General features: G+C 33.2%; 1 protein-coding gene across 1 annotated transcript; it reads left to right on the top strand.

Annotated features, from left to right (window-relative positions):
* The first annotated feature begins 12,543 nt into the window (after nucleotides 1-12,543).
* Nucleotides 12,544-16,412, top strand: LOC139503672 (uncharacterized). Its single transcript, XM_071293492.1, has 3 exons — nucleotides 12,544-13,043; nucleotides 13,725-13,788; nucleotides 15,150-16,412. Exons 2-3 carry the CDS (start codon nucleotides 13,765-13,767, stop codon nucleotides 16,266-16,268), a joined length of 1,143 nt encoding a protein of 380 aa, XP_071149593.1. The 5' UTR covers nucleotides 12,544-13,043; nucleotides 13,725-13,764; the 3' UTR covers nucleotides 16,269-16,412.
* Nucleotides 16,413-25,096: the final 8,684 nt, after the last annotated feature.

The raw sequence follows: 25,096 nt of genomic DNA on the forward strand, positions 1-25,096 counted from the left end.
AAGATTTAACAATATTAAATGAGTTATTTTCCAGTCTTTTAATTGTTTTAAACGATCGTTTTAGTTAAATATTGGTTAACTTTTGTGTCCAATTTGAATTTATGTTTATAATGGCACATATTGTGTTTAAGAAGGAGAGATGTTACATAATAGTTATCAAAGGTATCAGGATTATAATTCAATACACCAGACGCTCGTTTCGTCTACATAAGACTCATCAGTGACGCTCAGATCAAAAGATTTATAAAGCCAAACAAGTACAAAGTTGAAGTGCATTGAAGAACCAAAAATATAAAAAGTTTCTCCAAATGCGGCTTAGGTAATCTATTCCTGGGATAAAAAAATCCTTAGTTTTTCGAAAAATTCAAATAAAATGGGAACCTCAAGAAAAAATATTAAGCAACCTTCAATATTTTCAGTGAGGGATTCGTTTTGTCTTACTTTATATTTCCGAGCTATTGGTTACACATGACTTTGTCTTTTAATAAATATTTCTCTAGTGTTTGCTGTCAAAATTAACATGATTAATGCCAATTTAAGCTATACAGCATATGTCTGGAGTATAAATAATTTGGGATAATAAAGTATGAATAATAATAAAATGAGAGAGCCGTGGTGTAGTAGTTAGTGTATCGGACTACTAACACAAAGGTTCCTGGTTCGATTCCCGTTCCGGGATGAAAATTTATGGGACTGAATTTAACACCATTTGCGAGTATGGTCTTCAGGAAACGATGATAGTCCGTCGAAAGGGAACGATAAATGGCTGACCCGTGTTAAGAGAAAGCCATATCTCTTGCACGTAAAAGACACTCTTGTAGATTTCGAAAAAGAGCAGGGTAATGCCGCTACAAGGTAGCACTCGCACCCGCAAAGTGGAAAGGTATTAATATTAGTTGCAAAAACTTGTTTCCAAATCCACTATGAATAAATCTGTTTAAACTAAATAATTTGGAATGCCTTGATTACACCAAACATGAATAATTCGATGTGTTTCATCAAATATATGCATTATTGTTTTAGTGTGTCTCAAGTTTTCAAAACTTAAAAATACTAAAACAATTTACATAATCAAACAACATACCATTAATTGTCAACTGCAAACAAACTGATTGAGGTTCTTTGTTATCAAACAGTTGACTAATATTACAACAAATAGTCTGTCCACTTTTATCTGAAGATGGAACCAAGTTTAATGAACCAGCAACTGTATAACTTTTGTCAGTAACATCATATGAATGCACAATAGTGAGCTCTTGTGTGTAAGATTGGTCTTGAATTCTTATGGAAATGGTCGGAGCAGGATATCCATCCATTGAAGAACAAGTCAATTTCCTGAAGATCCAGAGCTCAATTTGGTAGGTCCGGTCAATGTTTGGACGTTGGATGCAACTTAAATGACACGTCAATGCAAACTTTTAAAATCTTTAAAAAACATATAAGTAATCACCAGTATATAAAATAAAATATAACTGTTAAAAATAGTGTGTTATTACTTCAATTGAAATTCAATCATGATCAGGAATGGAATCATGTGATCCTACAACTGAAAGCCAGGCAGGTAATGAGTGTAACAAGTTTAAGTACGTATCTCTTCATTGCGCAAATAAAGTCATGAAAAATCAAAGTCTGAAAAAAGGAATATAATTCGATTCGTAGAAGAAGAAAAAACCCGCGTTACTAAATAGTAGATTTGAAACTATTTAAGGTCACATGGTCTGACGTTGTTTTAGCTTTGTAAAAACGGATCAACAGTGCACCAGCAGCAGTATTGATTATATCTTGTAATTTAAATTCTACATTATGCAAAGAAATTAAAGTGCTCTGTGAACGTAGTTTTGTTGTCATCATCTGTAATGCTCGAACATTATACGTACAATACAATTCAATATATGTTGTCGAAGAAAGTGGGTTCTGTAAAATGTCGTTATCCGCCTGACATTCAAACACTCCAAGGTGGTGTTCCAATCTAGCATTCAAAGTAAGAGTTGTTGTTCTTACTTCGCCGCTTGCAGATCTACTTATACCATTTGTGATGACATTATCGTCTCGTAGCCAATTTACTGACGGTAAAGGATTTCCTCCTGTGAAACTGCATGATTATGTTACAATGTCACCTAAATCATAGCGTTGTATTTGTGGTTGGCTTGGAAGGTTGTTGCCATGGTAGCTATAATATACGAAAAAGAGAATTTTTAATACAAATGCCTATGGATAAGAAACTTATATATTAAAATTGATTTAAACATATATACATCATATATATATATATATATATATATATACTTTTTTTGTTTAAACAGTTTTTTATATATGTCTATTCGGGGCCTTTTATAGATTATCATGCGGCAAAAATTCTGTTATTTGTTAAAGGCCGTACAGTGACCTTTACTTGTTGATAATTTCTATGTCATTTGGTCTCTTGTGGAGAATTATCTCATTGGCAATAGTACGACATTTTTTTATTTTTAAATCTTTAGCAAGAATAAGCTTCAGATGATTTACTAAAAATTATTAATAGTTTTAATAATCAAATCGTTTTAAAAAATTGATAAAATAGCTTGTCTATTTACCCAAAAAGAATATTAGTTAATGTCATATTAGTGCAAGCAACGTCCGATAATATGAAATAAATGACGAGTTACCAACCTTAGCATCTGTCCAAATGTTGTTATCATGTGTTTAGACAAAAGACTTGGGGTAATGTTCATTATTTGCCTGTCCCAAGTCAGGTACCTGAACTTCAGTAGTTTTCGTTTGTTCATGTCGGTCATATATATTTCCTGTATATTGTTTTATATTAATGTGGTCGTTAGATTCTCATTTGAATTGATTTATGTGTTGTATGAATCGATTTTACATTCTGTCGTCGTCGGCGGTGGCGTCCACAACTATTCACCCTGTAGTTAAAGTTTTTGAAATTTTAATATCTTTCTGCCAGCGAACTTTGTGGTTATATTATGAATTAATTTTTATAACTTTCACAAACTATCCTGGATCTGAATCAAACTTGGACAGAAGCGTGTGAACGATCATAAAATAGTATCTAGAAGTAAATTTTGTAAAAAAACAAAATCCTGTTTTTCCGTAATTTATTTATAAACGGACTTTGTTTTTCTGCCAGTTATAAACATGTTCAAAATTTAACTATCCTGGATTAGTACCAAACTTGGAAAGACGTTTGTTTATGATCAGAAGCTAGTATCTTGATGGAAATTTTGTAAAAAAAAGTATTTCCTGTTTTCCCGTATATTACTTATACATTGGCTTAGCTTTGTTTCCTCAACATTACAGACAATCTGCCGATTTTTTTTTTTTTTTTTTTTTTAAACATTTATCAAATTTAAAAAACATCCGTGATTTTACCAAACTTGGAAAGAAGCTTCATACAATCAAAAGATAGTATCTGTTGGAAAGTTTTTGATAATGTTTTGTTGAGCTTGTGACTAACAATAAAAGTAGGCGAGACACTGGGTTTCGCGCACCACTTACACATTTTTTATATAGATAAGACCCGTGTTTTTGCAGAATAATAATAATGGTTTAGTACTAGTCCAATTGTTGGCCCGTTATAGCTTGCGGTCGCTGTGAGTCACAACTCCGTATTCGGGGCCGTACTTTGACCTATAATGGTTTACTTTACAAATTTGGACTTCGATGGAGAGTTTTCTCATTGACACTCATACCACATCCTCTTTTATCTATAGAGTACTGTCATAGGAATATAGACATGTTTTTCCACGAACATTGTTCTTACAGAGTCCTGATGACGAACGGCCGAAATAGGCATTACATACGTTTTAGGGCACCATCACAAATGTATTGCCCGATAAACCGATGTAGGGGTTTCGACTGAATAGCGTCATGTTTTTCACGGTTATAAATATTAAGGTACCAGTTTGTTTGTATGATCTGTAACGTATCGATTGTATTTCATAACATAACGGAATCTTGTCAACAGTCGATGTCAACAAAATATTGTACAGTAAATAATGACAGTTTAAACAAATTATATCTGACAGGATAATCATACATGTTAATCGTGAGTACAATAATCAAGATATTTGATTTCAAATGAAAAACACAGGCTCTTATGATTTCATAACAGAAGTTAGCACAGATAACGGACCTCATTTAATTTCTATGATCTTGTCTTTATAGATAAGTGTAATACGTCATAACAGAGGAAATGATTTTGATTTCAGTTTTTCAACATGCTTTTTTAAAATAACTGAGGTAAAAAGTATGTTAAATTAACATCTGTGTTTACACAAAATTTAATTAATAGCCCAATTATGTTGGAGTAAACCCTTCGCCTATGCCATGTATGTGTAATAACCGATAATCAGATTTCAAAATGTGGCTAATTTTGCTGTTTTTGTAGTTCTGGATCTTATACATTAAAAAAAATCAAGCCAAAAGAAAACAATCTGTTAAATAATAATATCAACGGTACCAATTTTTCTGCACCAGATGCTCATTTCGACAAATAATGTCTCTTCAGTGATGCTCGTGGCCAAAATATATAAAATCCAAAGCTTATATAAAAGATGTAGAGCTATAATCCAAAAGTTCCAAAAAAGTATAGCCGAATCCGTGAAAGGAATTAGAGCTTTGCATGAGGGAGATACATTCCTTAATTTATAATATTTTTTAACATTTTGTAACAGTAAATTTAATAACACAAAAAATCCGTATTTTCATGCCAGTACCGGAGTACTGGCTACTGGGCTGGTAATACCCTCGGGACTATCAGTCCACCAGCAGAGGCATCGACCCAGTGGTAGTAATAACATTAACGGTACCAATTTTTCTGCACCAGATGCGCATTTCGACAAATAATGTCTCTTCAGTGATGCTCGTGGCCAAAATATGTAAAATCCAAAGCTTATATAAAAGATGTAGAGCTATAATCAAAAAGTTCCAAAAAAGTATAGCCGAATCCGTGAAAGGAATTAGAGCTTTGCATGAGGGAGATACATTCCTTAATTTATAATATTTTTTAACATTTTGTAACAGTAAATTTAATAACACAAAAAATCCGTATTTTCATGCCAGTACCGGAGTACTGGCTACTGGGCTGGTGATACCCTCGGGGACTAACAGTCCACCAGCAGAGGCATCGACCCAGTGGTAGTAATAACATTAACGGTACCAATTTTTCTGCACCAGATGCGCATTTCGACAAATAATGTCTCTTCAGTGATGCTCGTGGCCAAAATATGTAAAATCCAAAGCTTATATAAAAGATATAGAGCTATAATCCAAAAGTTCCAAAAAAGTATAGCCGAATCCGTGAAAGGAATTAGAGCTTAACACGCAGGAGCGGATCCAGCCATTTTAAAAAGGAGGGGTTCCCAACCCAGAGTAAAGGAGGGGGGGGGGTTCCAGCTATATGCTCCCATTCAAATGCATTGACCGGCCAAAAAAGGGGGGTTCCAACTCCCGGAACCCCCCTCTGGATCCGCGCCTGAGACAGTTCAAAAATAAAAATAAAACGGATAGCTGACATTAATGTGTTTTGCCCTTACAAACTACTCAACTAATTATCTCTGTTTTCTTTGTGAATTTTTAGACAAGACACACACTTTCATAACATAGAAATCGTCTTTAAAGGGGGGATCGGGGAGCAAACAAAAGCTGTGTTCAGGTAAATGCACATTATTAAAATAGAAATTCGTCCTGTAAACATATATGGTCCAGCGCGTTCGATTTCAAAACCATGAAAAAGGCAAAAACTGTCATTTCTGAACAAAGCAATCAAGTAAAAAACAGGGCAGTCACAAACATACGAATATTAAACAAAAAGGTAGGCGTCATAAACTCTATCATGTCGATGAATAACTGACATGATAACACCCATTTAACATTAAAATGTCACTTGGATACAAATCGTTATTGATTTAGAATCGACAACTTTTGTTGTTTTAAGAATTAAACCGCGTTAAAAAGCTGAAGAAGTTTTAGTAAATAAAAATCTTATATTATAAGCCTTTCTTGAAAAACAAACTTTGAGATTATTTCGAAAATGTTAATAACAATAGCCAAATTTTCAAATTGATGGTTGTCATATTAACATAACTACTATTTAATCGATTGACGTTAGACATCGAATTCGATTATTAAAGTTATTTTTCGCATCTTCTTTTTGAAAATTAAAATAACTTAATAAGTGTAATACTGCTTTGAACACATTGATACTTGTATATTTTTCCTTCCCGTTTAAAGGGGCACTAGCTGTCAAATTCATTGTAACCGATTTGACTCAAATTCTCATATTTGGTTTATAACAATGTAAAACATTTATCCAAACTATCAAAAGTCTAAAATAAACAGTTTACAGAGCATGGGGTAGATAATATATATGTTCGTTTCGTGTGTATTTTAGTCCAGACGCCATCTAATTAACTATCGATTTGACCTCAGATGACCATATAAGCGATGTAAACAAAAATAAAGATACGAATAGATTAAACCAACACGTGCAATTGCATTTTTATAGGTCTGTTTGATTTTATTTTATAGATTAAAAATAGATGTTTCTCATTGTTTTTAACCATATAAGAATGATTTTATGTGCATCGAATTAGTAATCAAATGATTTACCGTAGTTTCACTTTCATTGTTGACATTCGTTTTCTTTAAATAACCAGTACACGTACAATGCATGCGTTGTCAATCTCTAGCTAGGGGTTAACTTGAAGTTCACATGAATACCGGTTAGAATGATGATGACGTTTTCACTTGCAAGTGAATCAGTCAAAAATTATGTTTAATCGCTTATTTCAACAAAATTAAAGGAAATTGATTGCTAAAAGCAAATTATTATTTCATTATTCCAATTTGATTAATGATTGATCTAAAAAAAATCATACTTTATTTTTTTATATATATCGTAGCTAGTGCCCCTTTAAGAAAAAAAAACACAGCGAATAATCAATTAGAAATCAAATTAATGTTGGATGTTAATTTACCTGTTCGGATCTTCAACATCTGTGCATCAGCTGATTACTCACTTTCTGGGCAGCACGATTTATCTAGGTTACATTGCTGTGTTTTCCTATCATAACTAGCAACACAACATGCTTTATGTATTGAACACAAAGACACACACGCTGACACTGACTGTGTTTTTTGCTGAATGAGTGTGGTACTGCTTGGAAGAATTCGTCCGTATTTAGTAGTAAAATATTCACGTCTTACCACATTCAGCTGTGCAACACCCCTTGCGAACATAGCACACAAACATACTATCGAAACATCAACTCTCATCGTATGCAAAATAATCATGACTGAGAATTGTCAGATTCGTCTAATGTTTGTCATGATATCAATGTTGATATCAAAGTAGATAAATTGTTTACCAAACTGAATGTTTTTTTCAAGCATACATTAATGAATTCGAACAAATGTACAGTGAACATTAAAGAATTAATTATTAATTACAAAATGTAACTAATGGCTTAATGAACAAATATGAATCAATTGAAACATCATTGTCCATGCTGTGGATGTTTAGGGTTTAAAAACAGTCCAATCATAATACTCCATTCTTACTGTATCATGGATACATTACTAATGTGTAGGCTGTTATTGTGCAGAATTACGATGACACATTTTATGTATAACTCTCTAATGATTTCAAAGAACAATGTAAGATTTTCTATGATGGATGGAGTCTCCTTTTTAACTACAAATGCAATCATGAAATAATAAACCTGGCTGAACAAGGACAAAGGACGAAGCATAAACAAAATATCGATTGTTTTAAACAAAAAATGCGCGCACACACACTAAATTAAAAATTGCACTAAAACACAAACACGTAAAGAAATGGTCTGTAGCAGAAGTCCTGATGGTGCCTGAAAAGTCCGACACGCCTATCAATATCAACAAAATTATTGTCTTTGAAACCAAAGTAAGGATTAAAACCAAACAAAAAAGAAAACAATGCATGTTGTGGTTATTGATATTATATCATCTTGCTATGAGAAAACCTGTTCCAAACTTTTTTTTCATATGACCTTCTGTAGTATTTACAAAACAGTGTCTAGAAATTAATATCATAGTCTTCTGTTAAGTATATTAAGTTAAATCTTCCATACGACTATGCTATTTAAAATTATAATTATAGAACAGTGATTTTAACAAGGTTCGTGTATTTGTGTGTTCTTTAAACATCTTTACAGACGTCGATAGTTTTGTTCTACCTAGCAATACAAATCCAGCAGAGTAACGTACTGTGATATAGTCAGAGGTTGGTTTATTTGGTGTGGTTGTTCCCCATAACGATAGTTTCCATCTCTACATAAAAGCATACACAACATATTTTGAATCAACGTTTTACGCCAAACTTTCAATATTTAGATCGTGGTTGTTGAATATTAAAGCACGTTAAGCATGATATTAGAAATTGAAATGGCTTAGTTAAACAGGCAACAAATTAAAAAAAAAAAAAAAACGAAAAAATAACACAAATTGCCAATCTTTGAAAATGTCTATTTCATACTATAATATATAATTTCTCACACATATCACAGACTAAAATTTCTAAACATTTTGTGTTTAGGCTTCAAAGATAGTATGCGTAAAGCATAAACATTTACAATACGTATTTAAATCTTGACAACTATTTGTAGAAAAGCTAATCGAAGAAATCAAATATATAAAAATATTCTACGAGTGGCCAAACTATACATTTATCGACGAATGCGGGTAGGGCACGAGTTAAATTTCTGTATTGTTTGGTCATGAAATAAATAATTTTCAATATTTGAATTCTCTGATTAGTTATTCTTTTCCTTTTCTCAAGATCCATCCAGATTCTCCACTTTAATGGGAATCAAGGTAGTTTATTGTAACCAATGTATCAACATATTTAGTTATTTTAAAAAAACCCATTAGAAATAGGAATAAAGATGGTCTCTTATTAAGAAAGGTGGTCTTATAGTACACGTTCAATTTATATGACATGTACTACAGACGGATCTAAATTTGACGGTCTTATAACACAGGTGTTTGCTTAATACAGATGGTCTCTTGAGCAGGTTTGACCGTACAATTGAGGTAAAGACAACGGAAAACAAATATCGATATATATAAGAATACTAACAGCTAATAAAGTTCGATATCTACATTGCATTTTAAATTGATAAACATACATTTATATCTTCTCATAATAACAAAATACTATTTTAAAAATGAACTGGGAACACATAAATCGAAAATATTGAAAAATAAACCTTGACCCTAACCATAACTCTTATCCTTAACATCTTTAAAGCTATAACCAAATTAGAGTATTCAGAATTGGCTTTCTCCTTTCGATGAACTTGCTTGCACATAATACATTTTATAGTTAGTAAATCTTTTGGATTAAGTGAAACAGACTGATTGGTGATCGACATTGGTTTTTAATGTCCTTTGGACACTATTGGCTATATTGTAGCGTACAATTTTTATTGATTGAGTAAACACGTTTGCACGAGAGAACCACCAATCTCAAGCTAAAATATTTGTTTTCCCAGTCAATTGAGATTGGCATGATTGGAAATGAAAACCCGTTGTTCCATGTGCGTGATTCAAATTCACAAAATTAACATTTGACAGGCTAGTGATACAGGAAATGATCATCTTACACAAATCAGCCAACGTTGAGAGAGAGGCAGAAGGTTATCAAAATGAGTTTTGAACTCAATAGTCAAAGACAAGCTGACAAACGCCAATGGCAACAATGGAAGAACAAACATACAGTATATACTTCACTAAAAGAAAAACATTTGACGTAGCAACATTCTGATGACGACTTTATGTTTATAAAATAAACAAAAAATATTACTTTTGTTCGAAGGTCACTGATGAATTTTATGAATACGAAACAGTGTCTGGCGAAAATACAAAATTTCAAACCTAATACCTATGTTAAGGTTTTTGTCATATAATTGTTAACCTTCACAAACGTGCGTCTGGCACAAACACACAATTTCAAACCTGGTTTCTATGTTATGTTTATTGACATATAATTGTTTACCTTATCAAACACTCAGATGGAGTGTTGTCTTATTGGCTCTCATATCACATCTTGATATAACTATATAGACATGATTCGTGTCTTTGGCAAAGGCTGTTCTCTTACGATGAATAGAATTTAAATGTTTATTCTGTAAAAGATATAACACGTAATGTTTGATACGAGGCGCATTTTCTATCATGATTACATATAGCACTTCTTTACACACTGGCTCTTTATTTTATATCTATAATTTGCACTTAATAAAGTTTTGTATCAAACATTTTAAAATATAATTTAAATACAGAATTGAATTGGAATATTTAATCGAACTGATAAAATGTTAAAATCAATGATGAGGACCAAGTAATGACGTTCATGCTTTTGATGAAATAGTTTGTAAATAATATATTATGATGTTAGGTGTTATATTTCAACGAAAAATGTAATTAGTACACCATGAAACATATATTTGATTTATATGTAATAATTCCTGTACGAAAATAAATCATCTATACATAGAAGAATATGTTGATTTGTTATAAGTACATACGCCTCTGTCAGAATTCATTCTTAATACAAAATATTTTATGAGCAAATTTTTTGAAGGCCTTGTGGGAATATCAGATCATTTAACACGATGCTTTTGCAATCCATAGGGCATTTTTGTTACAGATCTCTTCAACCGAATATTAATTATCTGTGTTTGTGGGAAAAAAGTAATAGTTTAAAAGAATCAGTTTTCAAAAATTAAAAAAACTTTTACAATGTATGATAAGTATCAAATGTTAAATGGAGCTTTTTTTAATTCTTTTTAAATTTAAGGCTTTGTGAATATGAAATTATACGAGACATTTTGTAAAATACTTTTCAATTTTATAAAATGCCTGAATAAATAACCAACTTTGTAAAGACTTTAAAAATGAAACTGTAAGATATAGCTTGGATACCAAAATTTAATAAATCATTTATACGTTCATTTTTTGAGACATGCTTACTGTATTAAAAAGTTAAGTAAAATGATTTCATTTGTATGTCCCTGGGTATCTTTCGCCTCTGTTTTTTAAGGTCTTAACTTCAACTTTGTATTTATTTGGCTTTTTAACTATTTTGATCTGAGCGTAACTGATGAGTCTTATGTAGACGAAACGCGCGTCTGGCGTATAAAATTATAATCCTGGTACTTTTGATAACTATTTGGGTCTGTAATTTCAGGACTTTTGAGACGTATGGATCCTAGCCAAATTATTTAAACCTAATAATGGATCCCAAATTATTATTCTGTATAGCCATGCTTCTATTGATTTTTAAAGACAAGAATGTGTTTCACACGAAGAACACGAAGAAGACATGTCAACCGATTTTTCTATAGCTTTGGACGGGTAAGATGCAGATAAAATGAAGTTAGTATCCCCGTCTCTCTCATGAAATATGCTGTTTATCCGGAAGGTATTGAACGTAGTATTGTTAAGGGTCCAGATAACTCCTGTCTCTATGTGCGATTTATCCTCCCTGATATCGTACCTATTTGTGTTCTTTACTCATTGTTGCTGTGTGGTGTGGGTTTTGTCCCTTTCATATGCAAAACGAGATACAGAAGTTATAAATAAGGATAAACGTATCACGATCTTAAACACAAAAAATCGCTTTGCTTTACTTCAGTTGATTATACCTGCAATTGTTATGAAACCTTCAACATTGCTAAAAGATTACGTATCCATATAATTTAAGACGCATATGGAGCTGTATAAACACAACAGCAAATCAGAGAAATGATACATTGACTATTGTAACTTGCTTACATCTACTTTGTTTTAACGTTTGGTGATAGCTGTGTTTTTGGCAAGCATACCACATATTGTTTTTGTATATTGTATAAGCATAGCAGATTTGTATTACATTTCGGTACGTCTTAAACAAAAGTCTTCAGTTCAGATACCTTTTAGAAAAGCTACGATTTTACGGTCTCTAGCGTTACACATACCAGTCGATACATGACTGAACGGTCCGTGTAACACTTATCAATTCAAAGTTTTAAAAAGTTTTGAAAAATATTGTTGAATGTATCTACATAGAACAAGGATATATAACTAACAAGGACGTATAACTTACATCTTATATACGTCCTTGCATATATAGATATACATAATAAAGTGCAAATATGCTTGAGTTTGATAGGTATTGGAATATATATTCAGTGCCCGTTATTATTGTAACCAAGATCGTTTTTAAATTTATAGATTGGCAGATCACAGATAAATTTGTGTTACAAGCAACGTTTTATGCATATTTTATTTTCACATAATTGTATTTAATCCTGTTTATATAACGGAACTATTAATTTTACTGTGTTTTCGATGTTTATACTACGAAACAAAGATATTAAAAAATATTTAAAAAAAATCGATGTAGAGCGGTCCTGGTTACAAGTTAACTTAATGTTGAGCAGACCAGTCAAAAGTTAAATTGGGAACAGGTCTGGTTTCTATGGAAGCTTATAATAGTCACGAGTTGATCAGTTCTCTATGGAAGCGCATATGGTACACCCCTTGTAAAGTTATTTTGTTGCTAATAAGTCGGAATTATTAGTCAAGTTGTGTGTTATAAGCTGGAATCTTATCATCAAGTTGAAGTCAAGTTGTCGGAATGATGTAGAAAAATTGTTTTACAATGTCGACTTGCTGATATAAATATAATGGCATAGTAATAAGAAGTCGACACGTTGAATTCAACTTATTAATTGATTAAGTCGACAACTTGTTTATTTGATATTAAATCATCATGTTGAAGTCAACTTGTCGGAATGATGTAGATAAAGTTTTTATTACAATGTCGACTTGCTAATATAAATGTAAATGACATAAAATAAGAAGTCGACTTGTTGATTAATTAAGTCAACTTGCTTATTTGATGTTAACTTTATTCGTTCTCACGGTCAGATTCCCACGGTCCGTATTTTACTTCCTGTGCTGACACATTAAAGATGGAGATCGACAGCAACAACATCAGCGGGAGCAGTGGAAACGAGTCATAAGTAAGTTTATATTTGTTTTCTTTGGAGACTTAGCGTTATATTTTAATATGAAGCAATACTGAACACAAAATGAAAAAGATCATAGGGAGAAAAAACGTTATTGTTTGAATGAAAGGGCATTGAAAAGTTACAGTTTAACGTGACCTGTGATAAGATCTAGAGTAAGACGTCTGCTATTATTAAAGATATATTCTACTTAAAGGGTTTCACCCCTCTCCCCACCATCCCATCACAAGTACACTACCCGTTCTGTACGACTGTCAATGAAAAATGGAAAAAAACTGAATGGTCCCTCCCTTTCGCCTTTCAGAGTCCTTTGTAGATCAATCTCCATGACTCATTTAATTCATAACAGCTAAGCAAAAAAAAAATTAGTAATCTAAACAAATAATTTGATTCACAACTAGCAGGGTGGATCTTGTCATTTATAAGGGTTGGGTATGGGGATCCTAGCCCACGATAAAGGGGAGTTCCAACTATATGTCCCCATTCAATTGCATTGATCTTCCAAATAAATGTAAAAAAGGGTTCCAACCCCGGACCCCCTGGATTCGCCACTAATGCCAGGTAGAAAAGCATGATGCGAAACGAAATATGTGTTCACTTTATTTTGATATTGACCGATTAGAAGATTTTGCTATTCATTAAACATTTCAATTGAAGAAATATCGTCTATTTCAGCTGCTTGGTCACCTGCCCGTCTAATAAATGGTCAAAGACTATGGAATCAAGCAATATTTTAAAGGTAATGTTGAAAGTAAAACAAAGAAATATGTTGCTGATATCGAACATCAAATCAACACACTTTGGCTTAAAAACAAACAAAATTTGTCAAAACTTTCTTGTATAGTTTTTATAATGTTTTTCTTCATTTAGACTAATCAGCTCCATCTTCGTGGAAAGTATGAAAAAGGTTTAATACTGTATTGTGATTTATTTTTTGTAAAAACTGCACCTTAAACGGCCAAAAATTACAAAAAATAAAGGATTACCAAAATAGGAAAAATTAGCACACATTTACACGGCTCTAGCGAAAAATAAAGTGAACCATGATATAAAGTTTTCTTCATATTTTGTCTAGCATGCGCAGTAAAAGCGAGACATGTAGGTACGGTTTTACAGGCGACGGTGAATATATGGCGTTAACATTGCAACCAAGTTTGCTGTTCATGTCTTTATCTCGTGAAGCATAACGAGTAAGGTTCTTATATTTAGGATGCAGATTTCCTACATATTGTTCTTGCCAGTCAGTCATGTGCCATTTATCTTTGACCTATTTTAAATGCTTGAATGACCCTGAAGAACTCTAATAGTCAATTTTGCAACCGAGTTTACTGCTTAAGTCCATATCTCAAGAAATAGAAGTCTAAGGTTGATAATATTTGGCATTAACGTCGAGGGGATGATAGTCTGAAGTGTAATTTTAGCTTTGACTTAGGTTGATGATATTAGACAAGGAGGTTCCCCACTACCAGGGGATGTCATTTTGATACCTGTAATTTGATCTTGGCCTTGTTTTTATGGTTGATTGACTTTGACAATATACGACCAAATTTTATAAATTAGTCAATGATTGATAAAGAACTAGATATCATGTTTAAGGAGGCATGATGTTACAACAAATTTAGCAAAAATTGAAACATATTTTTTTCATAACAAATTTTATTCATTAGGTACACTATTCGTTGTTTCTTTAAGATGTGGTACAAAAATCAACCAAACAAAATAAATTCGTTTAGGCATCAGATGACTTTTAAAATGTTTATTCGATTGCAATATGCTGGAAGAAGATATGTCCTCTTGTTTGAAAATGAAAACATGTTCAAATGTAAAAATATCATATGCTTATACCTGATACCTATAACGGGTAAATTTAAAAATGAAATATGTTATAAATATCGCCATGAAGATTTATTTTGGATTGTCAAAACTTACTGTGTATTTTTCCATTTCGTATTCCATTAAATGTGAAGGCGCAGCGCATTTCCTAGTAGTTTTATAGTAAGCTGATGACGTCACAGTGAACACCCTATTTAGATATCAAGCCAATCGGATTTTTCATTTTATCATTACATCATACGTGTAATTTCTATCTTTATGTTTCAGTTACTCTGTTGTCTCCTTTGTGTTGCTGATCATGACGTTACAGGAATACCTTACCCAGGCGATGATGCTTCTGTGCCTGAACTAGTCCAATACTATCATCAATTATGCTACACGTCCCTTCAAATATGTGGATTTCTCTTGTTTGTTCACGGAACATTCATGAGTTGTTCCATGTTAAAAAGACTTAAGAGAAGATTAAATATCAGACGGCGTAACAACCAGTCGCCATTACCTACAGTTGTAAGGACAATCCTGGCTTTACACCGTAATGGCCTGTCTAATGTTGGATACAGGTATATGTGGAGGACTCTGAACATAGGCTTTGGACTTTGCGTCACACAATCAAGAGCAAGGCTTTGCTTAAGAACAATAGACCAACAGGGTGTACTTAACAGATCGCATCGAGTTCTTCGAAGGAGAGTGTACTACAATAGAGGACCAAACTATCTGATTCATGTCGATGGTTACGATAAATTAAAACCCTACGGCATAGCTATACATGGGGCAATCGATGGATACTCTCGTAAACTTTTATGGTTGATAGCAAGTCCCTCCAACAATAACCCCAGATATGTCGGTTACTGGTATCTTAATTGGATCAAACAAAGAAAGATGCTTCCAAGGGTTGTTCGATCGGATGCAGGAACAGAAAACGTCATAATGAGGGATTTACAAAGATCGTTGCGACATAATCAAAACGATGAAATGTCGGGACAAAATTCTTTTCTCGTCGGCAGATCTGTTGCAAATCAAAGAATAGAAAGGCTTTGGGGTACACTAAAAACGAGTTTCACCCAGTTTTGGAGAAACCGTTTCCAGGATTTCCAAGACACTGGACTTCTTAATGTATCGTGTCCAGTACATAAAGAATGTGTTAGATTTTGTTTCCTCTCCGTTATCCAACATCAATTGGACATGTTTGCTGAGAACTGGAACTCACATAGAATAAGAAGACAACGTGCTGAAGTTGTAACACCAAGTGGTATTCCAAATATGTTATACTATCAGCCAGAGATCTTTGGTGGAAGAGACTGTTCATTTCCTTTACCATGTAACTTACAAACAATTGACAATATTCATAGAGGAATATACAGAGAACTTTCCAGAGCATGGCTGTAGCAATGAATTTATTAACATTGTCGAGTTGCTTACTGGAAACAGACGAGATCAGTTTCCCATCATCACATCATACGATGACGCAGAGCTATTGTTTCGGACATTGATTGCTGCCTTACCGAATTGAACATTTGCTATACATTTTTTATACAATAATAATTTTGCATAAACATTTTTTTAGAAATTAATTATATATATAATATAAGTAGGTTTGATATTTGGTTTTACCATACAAGAATTAAATCAAACAAAATTACTAGGAGTTACTATATACTGTTTCTTGGTCTAGATTTTTTGTTGTTGATTATGGTAAATATAAAAGAAAATACTCTCTACGCCTAGTGCAGCATGATACGATCACATTTATCAAGGGAACAAACAGTAGGGCAAGTGTTGACACAAAGCTCATGCCTGATTTGTAACGCCTGGTCTCGGCACAAAAAAGTTTGCCAATGGGATATGATATTCCTATGTTGATCGCATTCGTTTGAATGGTTTTGTTTCTACTTTCTTGTACTCAAGGATCTAGTTTAATGACAAACTTTTTGCGCCAATACTTTAGGATATGAAACAAAAGACTATTAAGAGGCTGTATCGCTCACATCAACCGTGGCTACATAAGCCAGCCCAATTTAGACCCCGATATAATAGGTATGTTCCCCGTTATTGCCCATCAAGGATGGATATAGCACTGCTTGAAAAGTGTTCATACAAAAACAAATGTTATCAAGTTTGGTCTCAGTAGTTTTGTTTAAGATCTTTGATCCCCCTGGCCCTCAGCTCAGGGTCCAATGTTAAACTATGTTGTTCGTAATTCCTGCAATCTTGGGTTATAGTCTTGAACCTACCAGACATAGTTTGCCTGTGCATTTTAAAAGATCATTGTGACCAAGTTTCATTGTAATTTGCACTGTACTTTTAGAAAATATCTTTCAATAAATTTCGCCATATGGTATAATCTCAACTACGTTCGTCACTGGCAATCAAGTTGGATTGTACCCTGTCCTGCCGAACACAATTTTGCTAGAAGGCCATCCAATGATAAGTTTTGCTTCAATTTGCTTAGTAGTTTCTAAGTAGAAGATCTTTCTATGCATTTCCAAATAAGATGCACTTACACTACGTTTTCCGCGGGCGGCCATCTACGATTGGAGACATACCTGACAGATATATTTATTGTAAGGATTTACTAGTAGTTTGTTTGCAATTAGTTCTATAAATTCTGTGTAAAAATGTGCTCCGTAGAGCGTAGCAAGTAACGACCGTATAAAGGGTACATTCGGGTAAGTGTTGACACAAAGTAAATGTAGACATATTAAATTGCTAGACTCCATCCAATTCAATCGCCCCGAAAGGGCCAATCACATCTCTAGACCCGATTTGGGCCTCTTGTTTGTTGGAAACGATAAACAAAAAACTTAAAAAATTAAGTAAAACACAATGAATGAAATCTACAAAATAAAAATATAAATCTATAAAGTATACACATGTCGAACAACATTTTTCGTTTCATCAAGTTGAAGCATTTTCAGTCTAGATCCTTTTTGGTACTCTTCTTTTTCAAAACCGCCAACAAATTACATAATCCATTAAAATACCTTCATATGATTTCTGTTCCAAACATCTTCATCAAAATCGGACAAAAAAAAAATTGATTTCCAATTTGTTCTTGGTTCACCCCTTTTGGCCTTGTGTTTCTCAAAAACGGTAAATTCAACATCAAATATTTAAAACTATCTCCTACAGGGTCCAATGTGAAATCGTTGTTCCCCTCGGAGGCCTTGGATCAAACCAAAACCGGCCGGAAACAATTTGCAAAGGGAACTAGGTTTTGTTCCAATTGGTTGTTTTGAGCAACTGTTTAACTATGTTCCCGCTATGCCAGATCGTTTAAAAAGAATCAATACAAGAACCAATGTAAACAAGTTTGGTTCCAATTGACCTATAATTGTTAATGTTTGTGTCATTTTGGTCTTTTGTGGATAGTTGTCTCATTGGCAATCATACCACATCTTCTTTTTTATAAGTAAGTTCAGAGAAGATATTTGAATGCATTTCATACAAGTGTGGCAGTTAGTAGATAGATATAGGAAGATGTGGTGTGAGTGCCAATGAGACAACTCTCCATCCAAATAACAATTTAAAAATTAAACCATTATAGGTTAAAGTACGGCCTTCAACACGGAGCCTTGGCTCACACCGAACAACAAGCTATAAAGGGCCCCAAAATTACTAGTGTAAAACCATTCAAACGGGAAAACCAACGGTCTAATCTATATAAACAAAACGAGAAACACGTATATATTACATAAACAAACGACAACTACTGTACATCAGATTCCTGACTTAGGACAGGTGCAAACATTTGCAGCGAGTTTCTGATTTAGGTCTGGCATATCTGGAAAGTAGGATGAAAACAATTTTAAAACTAGATCATCATTGCTGAGTGTTATCCATGCCCGCCGTCATTTTACACCAAATTTATGAAATTTTGGAAGTCTTTTCGAATATTCTCTAGAAAATCTTCAATGGGTTTTTAAATTTTTATTGTAAATATACACACTGCAGTTTAATATTCATAGATCAGTAAAAAAAATATATTGTACTCTTGCATCCAATCACGGCGTTTCTAAGTTGACTTCCTTCATCTGCCTTGGGTACACAAAAGGCCAACCTAATGTTGGGGAAATGTAATATATTGTAGTACCGGTTTCCCTTTAAATGATGTTTTAATTTTTTTTTTTTTTTTATTTTTTTTTTACAAAACTTTGGAATTTGCCCAACAAATTTTGCATGCAGTATCACAATAATAATGATTTGTCCTCTGAAACGTCAAATATTACTTTTGAATCATATATTTTCTTGTTTTCCAAAAACAAATGCGTTAAATTTCCATCTTAGAAACTGCCAACTTTAAGTTTGAGAGTTTTACTCGAGGATGGTATTAAATTTATGTCTTCATCAGTCCAATGATCTTTGATTATATGGGCATCGAAAATTTTAATAAAAAGAGTCAATAAATAACAAAATGATTTTGGTTTTGGGATTTAAAGGTGACTACTAACACCGTAAATTGAGGTGTATACCCAATTAAAAGTGCTAAAATACAAAAATGTGACCACAAAACTTTTTATGAACAGAAAGAAATTTAAATCTATATACTAGTCTATCATTTAAAACAATTTGCAGCCGTGTTTTATTCCGGAACTGTTATATTATAAAAAAGAAGATGTGGTATGATTGCCAATGAGGCAACTATAAATATCCACAAAAATGACCCAAACATTAACAACTATAGGTCATCGTACGGCCTTCAACAATGAGCAAAGCCCATACCGCATAGTCAGCTATAAAAGGCCACGATAAGACCGGTAAAACAATTCAAACGAGAAAACTAACGGCCTTATTTATGTAAAAAAAATGAACATCAGGAGAAGGTTTGGATCCATTAAAACGTTTAATCCCGCTGCAAATGTTTGCACCTGTCCTAAGTCAGGAATCTGATGTACAGTAGTTGTCGTTTGTTTATGTAATATATACGTGTTTCTCGTTTCTCGTTTTGTTTATATAGATTAGACCGCGTTGGTTTTCCCGTTTGAATGGTTTTACACTAGTAATTTTGGGGCCCTTTATAGCTTGTTGTTCGGTGTGAGCTAAGGCTCCGTGTTGAAGGCCGTACTTTAACCTATAATGGTTTACTTTTTAAATTGTTATTTGTATGGAGAGTTGTCTCATTGGCACTCACACCACATCTTCCTATATCTATTAAACTGTTAACTAAGCGTCTCTTTTGAGATCAGTTGCAGTACTGTAATGCCAATTATATAAAGAGGCACAGCCTGGACACTGTGTTATGTCTTGACGACCTGATCACTATAAGGCATCAGCCACATTTTGTAGCTGGGTCCTAATAAACCAATACATAACTGAACATACAAAATGCGTTTACAAAGAAAGATACAAGAATAACAGATACTAATAACATCTGTTTCATTGTTAATTTTGACTCAATCAGTGCCCAGATGAAGTATAAAGTCAAGTATATTCAACTTTTTAAAATGAATACTTGAATGTTTTGATAACCCAAGTCAAAGTGGACAGCAGTTTATTAGCATTCACAGTTCTAACTAATGACAGCAGTTCATTAGCATTCACAGTTGACAAATTCAAGGCAATGGCTAGTTTGCATAATAGGCATTTCATAGCAGTTTATTTAGCCTTCACAATTATTAGCAGGTTTTTGTGACGAAAATTTTAAATGAGATACATGTACCCAAAAAAACTGATGTCAGCACTGAATATTCATGAGAACTGGTATACTAACAGCTATCAATAATGCATATTCATACAAAGTGCTAAGTTGATTTTCTAAGCTGTACATCAGAGAAACAGATTTCACCACTAATAACTCGTGTATTACAATATTTCTCCATTCTCCACAGTAAAATTTAAAAAAACTAAGAAAGCCTAGCACTTAAAATATTGAAAATTGACTGTCTCCAGTAGAGAAATATTGCAACACACTTGTTGCAGTGGTGAAACTATATTAATTCTCTTTCTCTTTTGGATTTAAACAAAAAAAAAAATAATACACGTAATAATAATGTTATGTAATATGTAAAACATTGTATTATGTTTCCAAAATTATGTTTCCAATTTTGGAAACAAACTTCAGTAACATACATCAACTTCATTAAAAGAGGGACGAAAGATACCAGAGGGACAGTCAAACTCATAAAATGGATTGTTTGGTCAATATTAACCATAACCAATCGGCTATTTGCAGCCTATGTTTACCTAATACTCCCTCCCCGTTTTTCAAGTCTTGAATAATGAATATGATGTATTTTTGTTTTTTAACAAAATCATATTAAAATAGTCGTATCTTCATTTTCAAATAACATCTTGCACTGCAAGTATATGATATTAGTTTATTACATTCCTGCCAACATCAACTATTCTATTTGAATAAACCAGTATCCCCCCTTTTTGGGCTGTCTTTGTGATTTCTGTTTTCCCCTACAAATTTATGTCAGAATATACACATGCATTAACTGTAACTTCAACTTACTGTACTGTGGGTTTGTGAATGCATTCCATTTAGCCTAAATTATAATTTATAATTGACAAAAATAGTTTTTCACTAGCAAGAATTTACACACAGTTTGGAGCCAAAAATGCACATTTGATCATTCAAATGAAGGTTTACTTTCAAACTGAAAACACAAGTCAGGTCCAAGCATTTTTATAACAAAGATTAAAATCCAATCAGCTATCTAACTGCTATGGAACTGCTGTCATAACTGTTGTCCAATTGACAACACTTTAAAAGGTACCATGACTGCTAAGAAATGGTCAAATTAGACAGTTTTTTCAAACTGGTATTATATGGAATGCTAAGAACAGCTAAAATAATGCCAAAAATATGAAGAACTGGTAAATAACAGCTATTAGCTAACGATAGCAGTTCAGTTTGACTTGGTAAATTCATAGTTTGGGTGGAATTAATAAAGTGATGACTTCACCGAATATTAATCACATTTTTCTCAGCAACTACCCATCTTTGAATCCTGATGGACAATTCATTATGTATTAATGCCATACCCTGGGTGCAATCAGAGAGCAATTAAACATTCACTTCCTCTTTATCGTGGACTTCATTTTATATGGCCTCAAACAGTTTTTGTGGTTGCATATTGGTATGGCATGAATTGTGAGATCTGTTCCTTCCTATGCCAATTAGAACCAAACTCTATCACAAGTATTCACGGATGGCGTCCTTTAAAAATTGTGTCTGGTAGGTTCAATCTATAAGATTACTGCCAGCATGGAACATAGTTAAACATTGGACCATAAGGACAGTTTTTGAAACTACTTGCCAAATTGTAACCAAACATGGTCAAAATGGGTATCCAGAAGGTTCGGGTCCGATCCAAGATGGTTAACAACATGCCACAGATCTTAATTGAACATTTGAACTTAAAAGGGAAACACAATCTAAGATAGCTGAAAGTATTTGGCCAACAAGGATCAAAATTGATCATCGTGGTCCTTGGAATGTAACCTTTTTATGCAGTTAAGCTGCTTTATGCAAGCACCCTGGATTTGTGTTCTACCCAATAAATGCTGAAATACTTGCCATTGTCCTTATCTAGCTGGTAACTTTGCTATTTATAACTTAAAGGATAGTTTTTTCATACTTTTCGTTCTGGATTACAAAAGATATGACCAGAAAAACCTTAAATGATCGATTTTCCCAAAAGTTTTGAAGTTGCACATAGGAAGTAGAGCACATTAGGATTCCTTATGTTGTTTATAATCCCCCGAGTCGAAACAGTCGAGATCCCCACCTTTAAATTAAACCATATATATTCATGATTGAGAACTAATCAAATGAAATATAGGGAGAGTCCTTAGGGTCACCCTACAAACTCCTGTTTGATAACTTAGAAACAGAAATTTATATCCAAAATTTTCCACTTTATTTCATCTGGATTGAAAGTCTGCTAGTCACTGATGTTTCAAATAATGCTTCCTCAACCATATATATCCATGTATTGGACAACATAACAAATCAAATGAAATATACTAGGATCACCCCACCCCTCCTGTTTGAAAACTTGATAACGATTGAGATCCCCACCCCAAACCATATATATGCATGTATGGGACAAGATACAAAAACATTAAATGAAATATTAGGGCAGTCCCTAGGGTCACCCCATCCCCTCTTGTGTGTGTTTTGAGAACTTGTAAAAGATTGAAAACCCAACTCCTAAACTAAATCATATTCATTCCTGTTTGTCATTTCAAAAAGATTGAATGACATACAATGTCAATCTCATAGGCGTCACATATGCATGTCTTTCTATGTTGTGATGTTATGCTATTGTTTCTGTAAAAGGGAGAAGGTTTGGATCCATTAAAACGTTTAATCCCGCTGCAAATGTTTGCACCTGTCCTAAGTCAGGAATCTGATGTACAGTAGTTGCCGTTTGTTTATGTAATTTATACGTGTTTCTCGTTTCTCGTTTTTTTTATAGGTTAGACCGTTGGTTTTCCCGTTTGAATGGTTTAACACTAGTAATTTTGGGGCCCTTTATAGCTTGTTGTTTGGTGTGAGCCAAGGATCCGTGTTGAAGGCCGTACATTGACCTATACTGATTTACTTTTTTGAAATTGTTATTTGGATGGAGCGTTGTCTCATTAGCAGTCACACCATATCGTCCTATATCTATGTCACTTTGATAGACCTAACCAACGTGTACTAGATCTTGCCCAATTTTCGGTGACCATAGGAATGAATAATTAGTGAAGTTTTGTTTGAAAGACTTCATAACAGCATTATGTAACAATATTTTTTTTTGATAATTGTAAAATTTTATTGATGGAAAATAATTAGTAGGTTTAAAGAATTTCCCTTGATTATAATTTGAATTATTACTGGTCCTATAAAAATTTGCATTTTCATATGGCTCATTATAAAGAAAACATATCTTTCAAGCCCAAGAATGTTTGACCAACTGTTTTTATAATTACCTGCCATTTTATTCCAAACTCAGACATCATAAACTTGGGGTGAAGGTGGGGGACATTAACATTTACTATGGACAGGTTAGTCAGACCTCACCTTTGATCCTTGTAGTAGTAAACATTTGTCTGATTTGTGTCTCATAACTTTTGTACTGTTGAACACAAACTCAGTTTTCTTTCCAGGGAAGCAAGTCCATTCATACTTTTACAAGCTCTTACTAAAGGCAACTTGAACTACTAACAGTCAACTTATACCAACGTTAACTATCAACTAGAAGAACTACAATCATTGCAAACTTGTACCACTGCAGACTCATTACCATGAAAAAAATATACTTGATATATGCGATGCTTTTAAAACTTTGACAAAATATGAATTATTTGCCTTAATGATTAATTCATTAAATGAACATAAATGTACAATATATGACTGTCTAATGTTTGTTCATTTTAAAAAAATCTTTAAAAAAATTGAAGCAACATTGCCACAGTTTTTATAATTATGTTTGGCTTGGTTTTTGGTTAACTGCCTACAGCGCTTACGGTGCTTTGATTAAATTATGTCAGCAGTTTATGGTACCATCCAAGATTACCGCAAGAGGGAAACATTAAAACATTCGACCCTATAGGAAACATTCAAAGATATTTTCCAAGATGACCAACAGCTGTTAACAGAGTTTAACATTTAAACCTATGGTAAAACTTTCACAATTGTTTCCCTCTGGAACTAAATGGTCAATTAGAACCATACTTGGTCTCAACGACTCTTAAATGGTACCCTTTGAAAATTGTGTTCGACAGGTCAAGGTCCGTTCCAGTACATATCATACATCATGGAACTTAGTTTAACAATGGACCTTTAATAAGGAAAAATACTTCAAAGATCTTTTCTGAAACTTAGTCACAATGGTCCTTGGATCACTTGCTTTAAAATGTTAGTCCAGTAAGTTCGTTTCTAAACAAAAATTGTTGACAACATACATGTAACATATCAAAACATAACAGGACCTTAACATTGAAGAATCTTTTCCTCTGAAATTACTTGGCCAATGGGGTTATTGAGTGCAAACAATACATTTTCTTTTAAGATAGGGTTGTTGTATATCAAATGAAAGGTCATGATATGAACATATGAAATATCAAATTCCCGACCTCCAAAAACAAGTTGAATAGGGTTATTAAGTGCAAAAATCAAACTTTCTAGAACATGGAGTTGTCGCATATAAAATGAAAGCTCATATACTCTATGTTACATATATCATACTTCCGATCTAAAAAAAATTAGGCGGATGAGACCA

The sequence above is a fragment of the Mytilus edulis genome, chromosome 14 (assembly GCF_963676685.1).
Source record: "Mytilus edulis chromosome 14, xbMytEdul2.2, whole genome shotgun sequence".
Taxonomy (NCBI): domain Eukaryota; kingdom Metazoa; phylum Mollusca; class Bivalvia; order Mytilida; family Mytilidae; genus Mytilus; species Mytilus edulis.

Excerpts from the sequence above, each read along its gene's own strand:
- LOC139503672 (XM_071293492.1), top strand. The coding sequence starts at position 13,765 with ATGGAATCAAGCAATATTTTAAAG. Across the intron at positions 13,789-15,149 it reads AATCAAGCAATATTTTAAAG|TTACTCTGTTGTCTCCTTTG; the intron begins GTAATGTTGAAA and ends TTTATGTTTCAG.